Source organism: Canis aureus, chromosome 13, assembly GCF_053574225.1.
Source record: "Canis aureus isolate CA01 chromosome 13, VMU_Caureus_v.1.0, whole genome shotgun sequence".
Classification (NCBI taxonomy): domain Eukaryota; kingdom Metazoa; phylum Chordata; class Mammalia; order Carnivora; family Canidae; genus Canis; species Canis aureus.
The window spans coordinates 16900776-16920611 of NC_135623.1; the positions used below are offsets into that span (position 1 = coordinate 16900776).

Genomic DNA, 19836 nt, shown 5'->3' on the forward strand with positions numbered 1-19836 from the left:
GAAAAGAGAAAAGAAGAGAAGAAAGAAAATCCTTTCTTTGCAGACTGGCCCTATGTTGGAGCACTCTAACACTTAGGCTGTTCACTAGTCTGTCTTTTCTTCCTGTTTGTGCTGAGCCTAGAGATGAGCCAGTAGTTTTCTCAGATCTTCTCTGAGTAGATTTCTTGCCTTAGACATGCATGGCTTTCTAAATTCCCAGTGTTTTTTAATGTTCTAATTTCCCAAAGAAACTCTCTTGCCATTTTTTCTTTCAGGTTTTTGGCATGCCTGTTTGCCTTAACTGGAATATTTTGTTCCAGGTGGCACTGAATTTTTCTGAAGAATGCCCTCTGCTTAGCTATTTTTCTGTAGGAGATTTTGAAGTTGATAAAACAAAGGAGAGAGCATTGAATTAGTCCTTCAGGTAGCCCTGCACAGGTTACAGCAGACAAATACGAATTCTATGAGAACAGTCTGCTCTGCTCCCTCTAAACCAGGGACCAGGGTTCGTTTAACTGTTGGAATGTGGACTAGTATATTCAAGACTGCCACACAGCTGAGAGTGGGAAAGGGAAATAAAAATCTGTGAAGCTTTTCCACTGTTCTGAAGTCATCGTTTTCATGTTTCAGCATTTATTTGATTGATGTAAACCTTTGACTAATTTCCAGAGTTCTGACAAATTTGATTCTGACAGTTTTTGGTGTCTCTGTGGAGGGGATAGGCTCTCAGAACTACCTCTCCTACATGTTTTTCTGAGGGGGGAAAAAGAGTGATGTCATTGAGGAAGTGTATTTTGTTGGTGCTTTCTGATGTTTTGCTGTGTACCCCCTATAGTTTTTCTCTCCTCTTCCTCCTGTACAACTTCTGCTCTATCTTAACTGCTCTTAGTTGCTTTTATTAGTATTTTGGAGTCTTTGGATTATCCTTGTTTTTTTTCATTTGGCTTAAAATGAGGATATTGCATTTTTTATTGTTTTACTTGTTTGCTTTGTTGAATTTTTATGGTGTCCAGGAATCAAATTTTGTTCCTTTAATTCCTCCAATTTTCCTCTTAGTTGTAGTCAACTCTTATTCTTATCCCAAGCCTCTCTGGTGATAATTCATATGTGTTCTTAGAATTTTGTCTTTTCTAAAATATCATGTAAATGGAATTATACAGTATGTGTCCTTTTGAGCCTGGCTTTCACTTAGCATAATGCATTTGAGGATTTCTCCACATTTTTATTTTATTTTATTTTATTTTATTTTATTTTATTTTATTTTATTTTATTTTATTTTATTTTATTTTATTTATGATAGTCATACAGAGAGAGAGAGAGAGAGAGAGGCAGAGACACAGGCAGAGGGAGAAGCAGGCTCCATGCACCGGGAGCCTGACGTGGGACTCGATCCCGGGTCTCCAGGATCGCGCCCTGGGCCAAAGGCAGGCGCCAAACTGCTGCGCCACCCAGGGATCCCCTCCACATTTTTTTTTATCAGTAATTTGTTCATTTTTGTTGCCGAGAAGTTTATATCTGTTGTATGAATGTATAGCTGAAGCACATTTGGGGTGTCTTCTGTTTTCAATGATTATGAATAAAGCTGTTGTAGACATTCATTTATAATTTCATGTGAATGTAAGTTTTAATTTCTTTTGAATAGGTAAATACCTAGGAAGTTGGATTACTGTCATAACTTTCTAAGAAATTGCTAATCTGTTTTACAAAGTGACCATTTAATTTTGAGATACATGTATATGTCACACATATGTCAATCTATGAGAGTTCTGGTTTTCTGCATCTTTTTTTTTTAAGATTTTATTTATTTATGCATGAGAAAACATTGCTTTGACTTAATGTTTGATTGTGATACTAGAGAAATAAAAGCAGATAAATATATGTAATTTGGGGTTAATAATAAAGTTTTTTTAAAGACTTTATTTATTCATGAGAGACAGAGAGAGAGAGAGGCAGAGACACAGGCAGAGGGAGAAGCAGGCTCCATGCAGGGAGCCTGATGTGGGACTTGATCCTGGGTCTTTCCAGGATCACGCCCTGGGCTGAAGGCAGACACTAAACCACTGAGCCACCCAGGGATCCTGTTTTTCTGCATCTTTACTATCACTTGATATTGTTAGTTTTTGGAGTTTAGCACTGTAATGTATGGAAGTGGCGTTTCTCTCTGTGTTTTACATTTTCCTGTTGACTAATGCTGTTGAGTATTTTTTCATATATATATTTGTGTATCTTCTTTGGGGAAGTTTCTGTTGAAATCTTTCGCTATTATTTATTTTAATTAGTTTTGAGAATTATTCTTATATTGTGGTTATCAGTCCTTTGTTAGATGTTTTTGCAGATATTTTCTCCCAGTCTGTAGCTTGCCTTTTTTCAAAGAGCAGTAGTTCTTAATTTTAAGGAAGTTGATTTTATTAATCTTTTGGGTTTTGTTTTTGTTGTTGTATCTAAAGCTCAGAAAGATTTCTTTCTGTGTTTTCAGTACTAAAAATAGATGAAAATCATAAATGTAATTAAAAAGTTTCTAGTATCCATGTTAAAAATAAAAATGCTTAATTAAGCCAATATTTTCAAATTGGTCATCTCAATATACATTAAATAGGAAAATTATTATTATTATATTTAAAGGTTTTATTTTCAGTAATCTCTATCCTAGTATGGGGCTTAAATTTATGACCCTGAGATCGAGAATTGCATACTCTACTGACTGAGCCAGCTAGAAGCCACAAAGAATTAATAATAAGTATTTACCTTTAATTTTTATACTAAGTTCTACCCTCGTGTATTTAACACAGCTCATCTTAAGTCAGTTGAGACAGATTTCAAGGGCTCACTAGCCATGTATGTCTATTGATTACCATATTAGCACAGATCTACAAGTCTTATACAGTTTTAGATTTTACTTTAAATCTGTTATTTATTTTGAGTTAAACTTTGTATAATGTGAAAGGCGTGGATTGAAGTTCTTTTTATATGGTTGTCTGTGGGAAAGTTTTTTTTTTAAGTAGGCTCCATTCCCAGCGTGGAACCTCATTAGAAACCTTTTTTTTTTTTTTTTTAGATTTTATTTTTTTATTCATGAGAGAGACACAGAGAGGCAGAGATCCAGGCAGTGGAAGAGGCAGGCTCCCTGTGGGGAGCCCGATGAGGGACTTGATCCTAGGACTCTGGGATCACATTCTGAACTAAAGGCAGATGCTCCACCTCTGAGCCACCAAGCGGTCCCTCCATCAGAAACTTTTTAATAAAAGTTGTTCTGGGCAATTAGAGATCTTGAGATCATTCTGGGCTCCAAAGCTCAACATTTAAACATACTTTCTTTTATTGCTTTGATTTATTGTCTTTTATTTCAGTGCAATGTATATTTATTTTGTAATTAGCAGTTTTCAAACCATATTTGTAAAATGTTCAGAAGTGTTAGGCATTTAGTGGCTTTATTCATATACCTTTTTAAAACTTAAATGACATATTATGCTATTTACCTTTTTAAGATTAACCTTCCCAAACTTGTATCTAAAATTCTTACTTTGCTTTCAGGCATGTACTGGCATTGAAAACATTGATGAAGCTATTACATTGCTTGAGCAAAATAATTGGGACTTAGTGGTGAGTATTTTTAGTCTTTTTTCTTTTTCCCAGCATTTTTGAGATATGTATAACATTGTGTAAATTTAAGGTGTATAATATAATAATCTGATATATATTGTGAAATGATCACCATAGTAAGGTGAGCTAACACATCCATCATCTCACATAGTTACTTTTTTGTGTGTGATAAGAACTTTTAAGATTTACTCTTTTGTTGGCAGTTTTCAAGTATACAATGTAGTATTGTTAACTTGCTATACTTTAGATCACCAGAATGTACTCATTTTATACCTGGAAGTTTTTTTTTTTTTTTTTAACCTGGAAGTTTGTATTCTTTAACCGCCTTTACTCACTCTCCCCCATCCCTAGCAACCACCAATCTAATCTGTTTCTCTGAATTCTATTTTCTTTTGGATTCCACATATAAATGAGATCATATAATATTTGTTTTTCTCTGAGTTATTTGAAGAATTTTTTTCTTTTTTTGGACCAATAATCAAATTTCATTAATTCCTCAGTGTCTTTATTTTTTTTTATTTTTATTTTTATTTATTTTTATTTTTTTTTAATTTATTTATGATAGTCACAGAGAGAGAGAGAGAGAGAGAGGCAGAGACACAGGCAGAGGGAGAAGCAGGCTCCATGCACTGGGAGCCTGATGTGGGATTCGATCCCGGGTCTCCAGGATCGCGCCCTGGGCCAAAGGCAGGCGCCAAACCGCTGCGCCACCCAGGGATCCCTCCTCAGTGTCTTTAATATTCCTTTATAGATGATTCAGCATACCATAGCCGATTTGTAACTGTAATCTGAGTGAATAAAATCTAAATGTCTTTAACATGAAGTTTGTATTTAGTTCACTATTAAATTACTAAATTATTATGAATTTTTAGATAATTTAAATAATTCTTAAAATTGTTCTCTCATGTTACTGTGTATTAAGGATCCTCTTCCCATATAATATTTTGCTGGAGATGCTTGGTAGGAGAGAAAATGCAGACTTGTCTAAATGTCAGAATAATCCTATCACTTCCTGAGGCTCTCACTTATGTCAGAACAATTCTATTTCATGTTTTCCCCTTACCTTCTGGAGCTCTCACTTATGTCACTCCTCTCTAAGGCCATTAAAGAAGTGACATTCTGTTGTATATTTTTTAAAACATTTAAAAATATCTACTTCAGAGAGTTTATTATAGAAGTGATTTAGTTTTTTCCGTGGGGGGAGGCAGTAACTCAAAATCAAGTCCTTGCACAGCCCAACACACAGAATTGTAATTTACTTAAAATTGCAAGGCAAACTAAACATAAATTGTTTAACAGTATAGGAAGAATACTGATTGGGTTGGGATGACACAGGTGTCCCTCAGTGCCTTTGAAATGCTAAAAAAATCTAAATTACAATTTGAAGAAGTGTTAATTTTCAAAGGTCAAAACTTGAAATGTGTGCTAATAGAACTGAGATTAGATACGTGGATAGCAAAAAAAAAAATGTGCATGGACTTATATAATCAACTCTCCATTGTCTATGTGTTTTGTATAGATTTACTGCTATTAACTTTTTTACTCGAAATATAAAACAGCTTTATTTTTTGCCTGTACAAGTAATGAACATTTTTCTAGTCTATTGTGTGATTAAAGTTAAAAAAATTTTTTTTCATACAGATGAGGTAGTTCTACCATTTTGTCACCTGCAGTTTTTAATTAACAACCTATCATGAATGTCAAATTAAATTGACTAGTCATTCTTTATAATGTTCATAATGTTTGCATGGTATTCCAGGAAGTGGTTGTAGCATAATAATTTTACCAATCAGTGCTATGCTGTTAGACATGTAGGATTTTTGCAGTATTTTGCTGTTATCCACATTGCTGTAGGAATATTCTTAGACCTTCATCCTTGTATACTTAACCTATTATTTTCCTAGAAGATACTGAATAAATTCAGTTCATAAGTGTATTTCTGTATCAAATTGTGTGTGTGTGTGTGTGTGTGTGTGTATGTATATATTATTTAGGTTTTGGGTATTTATAGGTAAATTGCCTTCCAGGATGTTTGTACTAATTTAAATCTTATCAAATATATACGTTTTTGAAATGGCCTATTTCACTAAACCAGAGCTTCCTTATTTTATTTTTCATATAGGGCATGTTTGGCCACTTGTCAAAATTTCTGTTTTTATGGCCTAACTCCAAATCCATGTTTTTACCTTGCTGTAATCTTTAAAAAAAAATATATATATATATTTAAAATTTTTATGTTAATCATCTGCTGATCATCATGATAAGTGCACTCCTTAATCCCTATCACCTATTTCATCCATCCCCTCTGCCTACCTCCCCACTGAGTGACCTTTAGTTTTTTCTTTATCAGTAAGAGTTTGTTTCTTGGTTTGCGTTGTGTGTCTCTCCTTTTTCCCCCCATTGGTCCTTTGTTTTGTTTCTTAAATTACACATGAGTTAAATCATATGGTATTTGTCTTTTTCTGACTGACTTATTTCACTTAGCATTTACTCTCTAGCTCCATTCATGTAGTTGTAAATGGCAAGATTTCATTCTTTTTTTTATGGCCGAATAATATTCCATTGTATGTAAATACTACTGCTCTCTCTCCATTCCTCAATCATGGACAGTTGGGGTGCCTCCATGATTTGGCTATTGTCAATAATGCTGCTATAAACATTGGGGGTGTTTGTATCCCTTTGAATTAGGGTTTTGTATCTCTGGGTAAATAGTAGTACCACTGCTGGATGATAGAGTAGTTCTCTTTTAACTTTTTTTTTTTTTTAAGATTTTATTTATTTATTCATGAGGGACACAGAGAGAGAGGCAGAGACACAGGCAGAGGGAGAAGCAGGCTCCATGCAGGGAGCCTGACATAGGACTCAATCCCGGGTCTCCAGGATCATGCCCTGTGCCGAAGGTGGCGCTAAACCACTGAGCTACCTGGGCTGCCCTGATTTTAACTTTTTAAGGAACTTCTATACTGTTCTTCAGAGGGGCAAAAATAAACTGTTGGGACTGCAGCAATATAAAAAGCTTCCGCACAGTGAAGGAACAGTCACCAAAACTAAAAGGCAACCTATGGACTGGGAGAAGATATTTGCAAATGACATATGTGATAAAGGGTTAGTATCTGAAATTTGTAAAGAACTTTCAAACTTGGGCACCTGGGTGGCTCAGTCGGTTAAGTGTCTGCGTTCAGCTCAGGTCATGATCCTAGAATCCTGAGATTGAGCTTTGCATTGGTCTCTCTGCTCTGAGGGGAACCTGCTACTCCCTCTCCCTCTGGTTGCTGCTTTCCCTGCTTATGCTTTCTCTCTCTCTCTCCCCTCCCTCTCTCAATCACTCAATCAATCAATCAATTAATTAAAAACAAATTATATTCTTTGCCAAAGAAGGCATCCAGATGGCTAGTACACCCATGAAAAGATTCCTAACACCACTCATTGTCAGGGAAATACAAATCAAAACCACGATGAGACACCACCTCATATTTGTCAGAATGACTAAAATGAACAACACAAGAAACAACAGGTGTTGGTGAGGGTGCGGAGAAAGGGCAACCCTCTTGCACTGTTGATGGGAATTCGAACTGGTGCAGCCATTCTGGAAAACAGTGTGGAGGTTCCTCAAAAGTTAAAAATAGAGCTACCCTATGATTCAGCCATTACATTACTAGGTATTTACCCAAATACCTATATATGAAGGGGTACATGCACCCTAATCTTTATTGTAACATTATCAACAATAGCCAAACTATGGAGAGAGCCCAATGTCTACTGACTGATGAATGGATAAGTAAAATATGATATGTTTATGTATATAAACAATGGAATATTACTCTGTCATCAAAATTGAAATCTTGCTGTTTGCAATGATGTGGATGGAGCTAGAATGTATTATGCTAAGTGAAGTAAGTCAGTCAGAGAAAGGTAAAATACCATATGATCTCACTCACGTGGAATTTAAGAAAGAAAACAGATGAACATATGGGAAGAGGAAAGAAAAAAAAGGAGAGAGAGAAAAACCATAGGAACTCTTAACAATAGAGAACAAACTGAGGGCTGTTGGAGGAAGATGGGTAAGGGGATGGATTAGATGCATGATGGGTATCTAAGAGGGCACTTGTGATGAGTACTGGGTGTTGTGTGTAAGTGATGAATCACTGAATTCTCCTGAAACCAATATTGCATTATATGCTAACTAAAATTTAAATAAAATAATTCTAAAAATAAATATTTATGTTTATTTAGCAATAAATAAATAAATAAGGAAATGTTTGGTAGAATTCACCTGTGAAGCCATCTGGTCCTGGAATTTTGTTGTTGGGAGTTTTATGATTACTGAATCAATTTCATTGCTGGTAATTGGTCTGTTTAAATTTTTATTTCTTCTTATTTCCGTTTTGGTAGGTTATATGTTTAAGAATTTATCCATTTCTTCTTGGTTGTCCAATTTCTTGATATGTAGTATTTGATAATATTCTCTTATAATTGTTTGTATTCCTGTGGTGTTTGTTGTTATTATCTCTCATTTGTGATTTTATTTATTTGGATCCTTTTTCCTTTTTTCTTAATATGTCTGGGTAGAGGTTTATCCATTGTATTAATTTTTTTCGAAGAAACAGCTCCTGGTCATTGATCTGTTTTATTGTTTTTTTAGTTTCTACTTCATCTATTTCTGCTTTAATCTTTATTATTTGTTTATATCTTCTCGTTTTAGGTTTTCTTTGTTGCTCTTTTCCTAGGTTCTTTTGGTGTAGGGTTAGGTTGGTTATTTGAGTTTTTTTCTTGCTTCTTGAGGTAGGCCTGTATTGCTGTCAACTTTCCTCTTAGAAGCACCTTTGCTTCATCCCAAAGGTTTTGAGTCATTGTGTTTTATTTTCATATGTTTCCGTGTACTTTTTAATTTCATCTTGTTTAGTAGCATGTTATTTAACCTCCCTGTACTTGTGGTCTTTCCAGATTTTTTCTTGTTGACTTCTAGTTTCATAGTGTTGTGATCAGAAAAGATGCATGGTATGACTTCAACCTTTTAAAGTTTGTTGGGGCTTGTTTTGTGGCCTAATATGTGATCTAGTCTGAAGAATGTTCACTTGGAAGAATATGTATTCTGTTGTTTTAGGAGGGAATATTCTGAATGTAACTGTTAAGTCTCTCAGGTTCAGTGTGTCCTTAAGAGCTGCTGTTTCTTTGTTGGTATTTTGTTTAGATGATATGTCCATTGATGTAATTGGGGTTTAAAGTCCCCTATTGTTATTATATTACTACTGATTAGTTCCTTTATGTTTGTTATTAACTGTTTTGTGTATGTGGGTACTCCCATGTTGGATGCATAAAAAATATCTTCTTGTTGGATTGTTTTCTTTATTATTATATAGTATTCTTTGTCTCTTGTCACAGTCTTTTTTTTAAAGTCTGTTTTGTTTGATACAAATATTGCTACTCTGGCTTTCTTTTGATGGCCATTTGCATGTTTCTCCATCTTCTCACTTTAAGTCTGATCTTTTGATCAGAAATGAATCTCTTGTAGGCATTCTATAGATGGGTCTTCTTTGTTTTATCCATTCTGTCATCCTGTGTCTTTTGATTGGAGTGTTTAGTCCATTTATTCAAAGTAATTATTGATAGACATTATTGCCTTTTTATTACTTGTATTTTGGTTGTCTGAAGATTTTCTCTGATCCTTGCTTGTCTTTATTTTATGGTTTGCTGGTTTTCTGATACATACAGATTTCTTTCTCTTTATTCTTTGCAGACTGATAGTTTTTTATTTGTGGTTACCATTAGGTTTGTATATAACAACCTGTGCAGATAGATAGCAGTCTGTATTAAGTTGAAGGTCGTTTAAGTTTGAACCCATTCTTTACTCCTTTCTTCCCCATTTTCAGATATGTGGTATCAGATATTACATCCTTTTATGAATTCCTTGACTGGCTTTTTACAGAAATATTCATTATTACAGCTTTTGTGTTTACTACCCTCATGCTGTCAGTTTTTGTCTTTCCACTCAGGGTTCCCTTTATTATTTCTTGCAGGGCAGTTTAGTGGTCATGAACTCCATTAGTTTTCATTTGGGAGACCTCTTTCTCTCTCTCTCTTTCTTTTTTCTTTCTTTTTTTTTTTTAAAGATCATATTTATTTATTCATGAGAGACACGCAGAGAGAGGCAGAGACACAGGCAGAGGGAGAAAGCAGACTCCATGCAGGGAGCCAGGCATGGGACTGGATCCCAGGTCTCCAGGATCACACCCTAGGCTGAAGGCAGCGCTAAACCGCTGAGCCACCTAGGCTGCCCCTTTATCTCTTTCTATTGTGATTGATAGCCTTGCTCTATAGAGTATTATTGGTTGCAGGTTTTTCCCTTCAGCATTTTAACTATGTCATGCTGCTCCTTTCTGATATGGAAATCTTCTGAAAAATCCACTGACAATTTATGGAGTTTCCATTGTATGTAACAGTTTTCTTTTGTTGCATTTACTATTTTCTTTATCAGTATATTTTGCCAATTTAATTACAATATGTCTTGTGGGTCTGCTTTTGTTGATTTTGGTGAGGATTCTCTGTGCCTCCTGGATCTGGATATCTGTTTCCTTCTCCAGATTGGGAAAGTTTTCAGCTGTTTTTTTCTTCAAATAGATTCTCTGCCTCCTTCTTTTCTCTTTTCTTCTGGACTTTTTAAATTGAACATTATTACATTTGATGGAGTTTTTGGATTCCCTAAGTATATTCTTGTTTTTTATAATCATTTTTATAATCAAACACAAAAGGCAAGGTGGGGTAAAATAAACTGTTTTTTCAGAAATCTCTACTCCAGTGCCCACTGCATACAAGAAGAGAATCAAAACAAATAACTAACAAGATCCCCTCAATCACAAGTTTCCAAAGAATTGGAGAAGGGGAACAAATGGGATGAAAATGGTGGTATGAAAGGGAATGGATGTTAGCAGCACTGCTTCAATAACCAGTCTCTTCTGAATGAAATAATCTTCCCTTATATGCAGTAAATTCTGAACAAGGCTAAACTTTAGGATATACCTTGACCTGAAATTTAACTCTTTTGTTCAGCTTAATTACTTTCCATTACTCTGTCTTCTAGGTCATTAATTCATTCTTCTGCTTCTTCTGGCTTCTTGTTCATTCCATCAATTGTGTTTCTCATTTCATTTATTGAACCCTTTATCTCTGCTATGGTATTCTTTATCTTTGTGTTAATTGTCTCACTGACTTCAATTGCCACTTTTTTCTCAAGTCCAGTGAGCATCCTTATGATCATAGCTTTAAATTCTCCATTACTCATGTACTTATGTCTGTTTCTCTTAGATCTCCAGCTGTGGCCTTGTCCTGTTCTTTCATTTAGGACAAGTTCCTCTGCCTTTTCATTTGTCTAAGTTTCTGTGCCTGTTTCTATGTTTTAGGAAAGTCATCAATATCTCCTGTCCTTGAGGGTAATGGCTTTATGGAGAAGGCCTCTAGTGCCCTACAATGTAGTCTGTCTTGTTGCCCAGGGCCTAGTGCCTCTGGGATTGTCTACATGGGTGCTGTGTGTGCTCTGCCCTTTTGTCCTGACCATTTTATCCTTCAGGTCAGTTGTCTCCAGAGGCTCTCTTTGCCTGGTATGGGCAGTGTTTGGCCTGTGGCCTGAATATGGCATGTTTTAACTAGGTGTACTCTGGTCTGCTTGTGAAAGGAGACCTGTCATTGCCAACACTGGAACCAAGGCCTTGTAAAACTCCTGTTGGCAGCAGTTTGGGTGGGTTTTCTTGGGGAGGGGCCAGCCCCCTGGGGACTGAGGCAAGTGTGATAGGGAATGGTGGTTCTTCTGGAATATGTGAAGCAGGGCTTGGTTTAAGTAAGTTAGGTAGTGAGTGTCAGCATTGTGCTGGTTCCTGCAGGTGGCCCGTGTTCATGCTGAGGGGATGGGGAAAGGAAATGACACAAGCCTGTTCCTTTGTTTCAGGGCTGGGGAGTCTCTGTGTGAATGCTGCCCCCTTTGAGATGAGCAGATTATTGGTTTATCATGTGCCTCAAGTGCTCTTCAGAACGCTGTTTCCACACTGTATGTCCATGGGCTGTTTGTCCTGCTTTATATTCAAGAGCAGCCCATGGTGTCCTTTGAGCTCTCCCAGATCAAAGCAAAGGTCAACACCTTAAAAACTCCAGGCTTTAAGCCCTGCTGGTTGTAAGAATTCCCGAAATTTGGGCTTTGTCGCTTTCCAAGCCAATTACAATGGCTTTTTCATTTTCCCTTATGCTCTCCTGTGTGCTAGTCTGATCTTTTGCCCTTCTTTGCACTGCAGCAGCCAAGATCTGTTTGTCTTCCGACCTACATCTCTGCACTTTGTATTTTCTTTAGTGTAGCCTCTTTTCTTCCTTTAGTTGTAGAGTTTGTTCTCCTAATCTTCGGATCGATTTCTGGTGTATTTTGGGTGATTTCATAGTTACTTAGTTGTATTTGTGGGACAAGATGGGCCTAGGGTCTTCTTACTGTGCCACCATCTTCCTAATCCATTGTGCTATATTTTCATTAAAGTATTGTATAGATGATATGCACATGATTTCTATATGGAGGTGACAAGTGTCAGGAACTTATTCAGAATAATGTCCTCAGGTTTCTTGTCTTGAAGGTATGTTTTTGTTTTTTGTTTTTTTTTTTCAATAGCAAATGCATTACTTTAGTTTGTGTAGTTTTAGGGTGTCTTTTCGGGAGGCTTATGCAAATTGTTGCTTTAGATTAAAAATCCGTCAAGCCACTCTTGCATGATATTGATGAGAGGAATATGAGATAAAATTGTTAAGTGAGGTTGTGGGCTTGGAATGATGGACTATAGTCTTTCATCTGAGAATTACCATTTGGGAGTAATGTAAATTCTTTCCTAAGGTCCTTTCTGTTGGTACATGTTCATTAGCTTTGAAGGGTAAAATATCAGTTGGTTCTGCCCATTTTCTCAGTCTACTCTATCTAGAGTATTGCAAAGGACAGTTTTTCCAGATAGGGTTAAATGAATTCCAGAAGTTTCTTTGAAATAAATATCCTAGGGATCCCTGGGTGGCGCAGCAGTTTGGCGCCTGCCTTTGGCCCAGGGCGCGATCCTGGAGACCCGGGATCGGATCCCACGTCGGGCTCCCAGTGCATGGAGCCTGCTTCTCCCTCTGCCTGTGTCTCTGCCTTTCTCTCTCTCTCTCTGTGTGTGACTATCATTAAAAAAAAAAAAAATTGAGGGATCCCTGGGTGGCGCAGCGGTTTAGCGCCTGCCTTTGGCCCAGGGTGTGATCCTGGAGACCCGGGATCGAATCCCACGTCGGGCTCCCAGTGCATGGAGCCTGCTTCTGCCTATGTCTCTGCCTCCCTCTCTCTCTCTCTCTCTCTCTCTCTGTGACTATAATAAATAAATAAAAATTAAAAAAAAAATTGAAATAAATATCCTAGTTGGCTTTTCTCTGCAAATTGTATTCACAGCAAAAATTTGCTGTGCTGTGTAGCTACACTGTGCTGTGTAGCTGTCTTGCTCTATACATTTTCTCATTGTCCTATTTTTATGCAATATTTTATCCTGTTGCTTTTAAAAAATGAAACGAGCATTTTGAATAACTCATTATTCAAACTTTTCATTAGGTTCATGGAACTTTTAAAATGGTGTTTTATATATTTGCTTGTGCATTATATTTTTTCTAAATTATGATTTTTCACTGTTCTTTATTTTACGGACCTTATGAATAGTTTGCATAATTTGAGTTTTAGATCTTGGACATGTCTATATTTAAAATTTTCTGTATGTATCAGTTTGACTTTTCCTCCTTTTTTTTTTTTTTTAATATTGTATTTATTTATTCACGAGAGACAGAAAGAGAGGCAGAGACACAGGCAGAGAGAGAAGCCGGGAGCCTGACGTAGGACTTGATCCTGGGTTTCCAGGATCACACCCTGGGCTGAAGGCGACGCTAAACCGCTGAACCACCTGGGCTGCCCTCCTCCTATGTTTTTAAAGTGCCCATTGTTCTAGAGAAGTATAGAGGAATGTGAGATAAGTACCGTGATCTGGTTGTGATTGTGATGGTTTTAAGAAAACCCAAGAACAAAAAAAACTCATTATGTCAGTATTGAGGGCTTACAGCGTAACCAAATTTATGCTAGATACAGTGTGAGCTTAAAAAAATTAATAGTATATGGTATCTGACTTTGAGAAGTGTACTGAAAATTTGTTAAGACCTATTTGGTCTCTTAAACATATATGTTATACTCATAAATGGAAATAACTTCCTGAAAAATAATGATTGCAAGTATTTTAGCTATTTTATAGATTTAGACACAAGTAAAAAGTATTCTATAATAAAATATAGTGGAGTCCCAGGAATTTTAGTCATTAAGTCACTTACCCTTATCCTGCATATTATTTTCATTATATAGCTATTCGCAAACTAGTGCTTCCAAACCCTGTTTTAAATACTCCCCAGTTGACTGTTTATTTTGGGGTAACTGTAGGTTGGGCTATATTTGCTAAAATTCTGAAAACAAAAGAACATGAACTTTAATTCTATTGGGAGGTATCTCCTGCTATGGTTTTACTTGAAATGAAGACTAGTTGTACTCTGCCTGCCTCCATCCACCTCAGTCTTTGGGTTTTCACCTTGTCCTACACTTGTATTTTGGAGAGAATTAATGTCATTATAGTTGATTCCTTCCTTGCAGATGAGTATTTTCAGTTTATATACAGAAAGATGAATATATAAGGAAGGGTTATTGCCAATGAATTAAGATCTCTTAATACATGAAATACTTATGAAGAATTGATTTATGTCCTAATCCCTATTAAGATTCTATAAAAATCAGTCAACTATGAATAGAATATATAGCAAACATTTTAGTAGAATTTTGTGTTTGAAATATGTGTACCCATACCATTTTGTTTAATTTTTTTAGCAACTTTATGATGTAGATAATGGCAGGACAAAGATGTATGCCAGTTGCTTCACAGGTCTGTATACATGAAATTCCTTCAATAAAATAAAATTTCCAGTAAGCTCTGGGAGATCTAGGGAAAGGTATTTGGCATATACTTGATAACCCAGTGCTAAATGAAAAGAAAGTAAAAGTAAACGTTAACCTAGTCAATACTACATTTTAAGTACTCTGTGCTCTTAGGAAATAAGTTTTGAACTTTGCACTCTAGTTCTGCTCTAGTTTTCTGCTTGTGCTGACATAAGCTGTTTTGCTAAAGAAAGACTCTATTCAGTGTGCTTGTATTTATCTTTAACCTCATGTTTCAACCTAAGGCAAAAATGAAACAAATCAGCCTATTTTTGGATCATTACTGAATTACTAGTCCTCAGTAATATATTTGTATTTATAGAAGCTTATAATACATTGATAAGCACTGAAGAGTCAAACACCAGGAAAATTACCATGCACATAATTTGTCCCATTTTAAGACTCATTGAGGTGCTTTGAGATATTTCCATTCTATCAGTTTTCACTTTTGAAGAAATGTATCTTAGTGATTATTCTAAAAGTCCTTAGAAAAATTTCTTCTACTACCCTACTCAGGATCTGGCTATAGAGTTCCTTGAGTGTGCACTGCTTTTCTATTTTATACAGTGTTATGAACACCTGCAGTTTTATGAATGAACTAGTTTAGCCAGTGATATAATGAGTCTCTGTTGTCATCAGAAAGCAGCCAAGCATTGAGTGCTGCCCTTCATCAATGGCCATTAGACACTGGCTTATATTTGCACAAATCCTTGCTATGACAAAAGCGAAGTTATTGTGAAGGAATGTCTCATTTTATCAATTTCTCTTTTGCTATAGCCCTCTTTGTTTTTCTTCTAAGGGACTATAAGGCCATTGTTCTACAGAAGTTTTCCATTTTTTGGTTTGTAATTTGACTACCATCCCACATTTGCTCTCTGTCCTTTTATTGAGGGTATACTTTGTGCTAGGTATCATGTCAAGTGGTTTACCTACATTATTATTTCATTTAATCTTCAAAGCAGTTCCGAAAGGTGGGTAGGTAAGTATTGGTTTTATTTTATATGAGAAACTGAGGCCCTATAAAGTTAAGTCAAGTGCCCATGCTTGTGCATCTATTTGATAAGGAATAAAGCTGTGATTCTGAAACCTTGTCTGTCAATCCATAAAAATGTTTCATACCTTTAAAGTCATGGTTCATATCCAGTCTGTTTATCTTCTCTTTACTCCTGTAATTTTCTTTCTACCACTCACAACTAATTTCATATTGTCTTTTTAAAAGATGTTATTTATTTACTTATTAGAGAGAAAGAGAGAGAGGGAGGAAGGGAGGGGGAGAGAGAGAGAGACAGCAAGAATGAGGAGAGGGAGAAGGAATCCGAGGCAGACTCTGCACTGAATATAGAGCCCGAAGTGGGACTTGATCCCACAATGGGGAGATCATGATCTGACTCAAAACCAAGATTGGGACACTTAACTGAGTCACCAGGCACCCCATGAAAGAGCTTTTGCTGTGGTTACCTAGTGGTACTTTAAAATATGTTGATGCATTATTTTCTTTTTCTTTTTTTTTTTTTTTTAAAGATTTTATTTATTTATTCATAGAAATGCAGAGAGAGAGAGAGAGGCAGAGACACAGGCAGAGGGAGAAGCAGGCTCCAAGCAGAGAGCCAGACATGGGACTCGATCTATGGTCTCCAGGATCACGCCCTGGGCTGCAGGCTGCGCCACTGGGGCTGCCCGATGCATTATTTTCAGGTAGATTTTAAAATTCTAGAAGAAAGGGATTCTTATTAATTTTTGTCTTGGCACCTGATACTTGTTTAGTAAACGCTTATTTGATTGCTTTTATTAGTAGTACATTAAAAAAAATTTTTTTTTTTTATTTGTGATAGTTAGACAGAGAGAGAGAGAGGCAGAGACATAGGCAGAGGGAGAAGCAGGCTCCATGCACCGGGAGCCCGACGTGGGATTCGATCCCAGGTCTCCAGGATCGCGCCCTGGGCCAAAGGCAGGCGCCAAACCGCTGCGCCACCCAGGGATCCCTACATTTAAATTAAAAAAAAAATTTTTTTATTTATCCATTCATGATAGACATAGAGAGAGAGGCAGAGATACAGGCAGAGGGAGAAGCAGGCTCCACACAGGGAGCCCAATGCGGGACTCGATCCCAGGACTCCAGGATCACGCCCGGGCCAAAGGCAGGCGCCAAACCACTGAGCCACCCAGGGATCCCCTACATTTAAATTTTTAAGTCTGTTTTCAATTTCCATTATTTGCATATTTGAAAAGTCCTTGCTGTTAAGACTTCTGACTCTTACTGCTGTTACTCTTCCTTATTTGTCATAATGAAGATACTCAAGGACTATGATTGATTTCCTTATCTCACTAACAACATTTAGATGGTTTTCTCCTGTTGTAGCTTTCTTTTTTTTTTTTTATTTTTATTTATTTATTTATGAAAGTCACAGAGAGAGAGAGAGAGAGAGAGAGAGAGAGGCAGAGACACAGGCAGAGGGAGAAGCAGGCTCCATGCACCGGGAGCCCGACGTGGGATTCGATCCCGGGTCTCCAGGTTCGCGCCCTGGGCCAAAGGCAGGCGCCAAACCGCTGCGCCACCCAGGGATCCCTGTTGTAGCTTTCTAAGTAATATGTTTCACAAATAAATTGCTTCTATTTTTTTCCCCTTCTGTTTATTTCTGGTTGCACTAATCTGGTTGAGCTATCATAAAGAAAGCTCCTCACAGGACCCAATCTATTTGAAGTTTTTCATCAGTTCTGCATCTTAAGAGAGAACTTAAAAGCAGTGAAAGACTGCTGCTATTTAGGGGCTCCTGGGTGGTTCAGTCAGTTAAGCATCTGCCTTCCTCCCAGGTCATGATTTCAGGGTCCTGGCATAGAGCTCTGCATCATGCTCCCTGCTCAGTAGGGGGTGAGGGGGTGTGCTTCTCCCTCTCCCTCTGGCCCTCTGTCTGCTCATTTGCGTGCAGTTGCTCGCTCTTACTCAAATAAATAAATAAATAAAATAAAAAAGATTACTGGTATTTAAGGTGTGATTAAGTAGATATGAAAGAATTGTTTTCTACCTTTCAGAGGAAAACATATTTTTACAAACATGAAATTCTCAGTTTACTAACCTTGTAGTGGTTCACATTACTGAAACAAAACTGTTAGAGGTCCACATTTTTACCCCTGACTGCAACTTGATTTTCTGCTTATTTTTTCATTGGATTTTGCTCCATGTTGTGTTACTTCTCCTTTAAATATGATTTTGTTCTAGAGTTCCATGTAGGAACCAAATATCTTTTTTATAAAACTTATGGTAGGTATAAATTTAGAGGCTTTTAAGACCTAGTAAAAAGGTGGTATGCTGATTTGATGGTTAATTGATAATGTGCCCACTGTTAAATGAAATTTGGAACTGTGGCTAATATTTATTATTTTTTGATTTCTAGTATACTTGTCTAATAACCTTTGTTTCAGAACACACAGTTAAACTATTTAATTGAAATCATGAAGAGTCAGTTCACTGTTGTGAAACTAAGCTAAAAGCTTTATGCTAATTCTGAAAGAGGTAGCCTATGCTACTCTAAGCTAGAATATTTAAAAGAAAATAAAAATTTAGATGGTTTTGTTTTAAAAATTATTCAGTTCAATTGTTTACACTTTGATCTTGATGTTTTATAAAGCTTGGTAACCTACAGATTAGCTTGATTTTGAAAATGGGTTTATTCTCCCCAGGTTGCCTTGCTATATGAAACTTAGCTAATTTATTTCTGTTACTGGAATTGGTTTAAACAAAATCATCATTGCAGCAAAGTCGGTGGTTAGCACACCTGTAAATGTGATGACTTGCAGTTTCTCTTGCTGGTTTCAAGGGTCAGTGGACATAAATCAGTGTGTGCTTAGAAAAGAAAAAGTAATACGGCAGTTAAAATTCCTGTTTTCATAATTCTTTATACTGACAGTTTAAAAAATTTTGCTACCTAATGATAGCATAATTTCTTCAAAATTTTAGTTCTTATATAAACACTTCTATATTTAAGAGGTAGTTAAAATGTTCCCATAAAACTTTATATTTCTACTTATCTCTCCCCAGGTTGTCATTTTCTTCTTTTATTAACTTTTTTAATTAAAACAATTTTTTTTTTTTGCAGTAAGAATGCTTAAGACCTACTCTCAGCAACTTCATTTTCTTTTACTAATATATTTTTGTGTATAGCCATTTGGTTTGTATTTTGTTTAATTAGATGTTTTAGTAATTTTTTATATTTTGATGTAATCATCAAATACTTCTATCTTTCTTATGCATGGATTTCTCTCTAATATATACCTGTTCTACATCTTGAAAATACAGTCTATACTTTTCAGATACCAAGGTGCTCTAAGATAAACTACGTTTTATCTATATCCAGTTTAGTTATAGGAAACTGATCAGTGGAGTTGTTCTTTGAATACCTGTTACAGAATTTGGGCCATCTTTCATAGCTTAATGTTTGAAAGCTTACTGTTTAACCCTGCCTATTCATGATAAAAGAACTTCCATAATTGTAGAGTGTGTATGACTTCATGCTGCCAAATTAGCCTAGAAGCTCAAACATATTGTAAGTATTCTTCTTGCCAAGCTTTCCTTTTCCTTGTTGAGCATTCAGATTTTATCCTTCGTTTAAGGCTCATCTGAACTCTAATCCTTTCTTCTCTCAGTGGGGATGCTTGTCTCTGAAGCTTTTGTATCTGCTACTACTCTTTTAATACCTAGTGTTTGCTCCAACTCCAACATGTGGGCATACACATGCACACATTTAAAGAGAATATGTAACATTGTTGAAAGAATTAAGATGATTTTCAGCTAGAGTATATAAGGAAGGACTTTATGGATGAGTGTACATGGTGACTCATAGCTAGAAAAATGCATTATGCTATGCCTTTAATAAATCTATGGCTAGCAGCTGTATAGAAGATATCTTTGAAGATAATTGAGTAGTTCTAATGTATTGTCAGATTATTGCTAACATGTTGGCATTTTTTTAAACCAGTAAGTTTATTATCTTTTTCTGAATGTCAAAATTGATGTATAATTCTAGAGGCCAGTAGTCTCTATAGCCAGAGGTCTATACTTTAGGGATATGGCAAGTCTGATAACACTCTGATAAAGTCTAGGCTTGAATTTTGGGATTTATTTATTTATTTATTTATTTATTTATTTATTTAGCAATTGATTTAATGCCTAGAGGATAAATATTTTTAAAACATAAAATGATAACAGCATGTTTAGAACATGGGGTTATTTAAACATGTTGAGGCATTATAGA

At 36.1% G+C, this 19836-nt stretch overlaps 1 protein-coding gene across 3 annotated transcripts in view; it reads left to right on the forward strand.

Moving 5' to 3' along the window:
* FAF1 (Fas associated factor 1) overlaps window positions 1–19836 on the forward strand; it is a 459658-nt gene that overhangs the window by 71941 nt on the left and 367881 nt on the right. For 2 of the 3 annotated variants that reach the window (XM_077844988.1, XM_077844990.1), the window contains exon 2: window positions 3511–3579. In XM_077844988.1, the coding sequence (XP_077701114.1) occupies window positions 3511–3579 (69 nt within the window). Of the gene's footprint in view, window positions 1–3510; window positions 3580–19836 lie in introns of those variants that run through there. The other variant, XM_077844991.1, reaches the window with a different exon arrangement.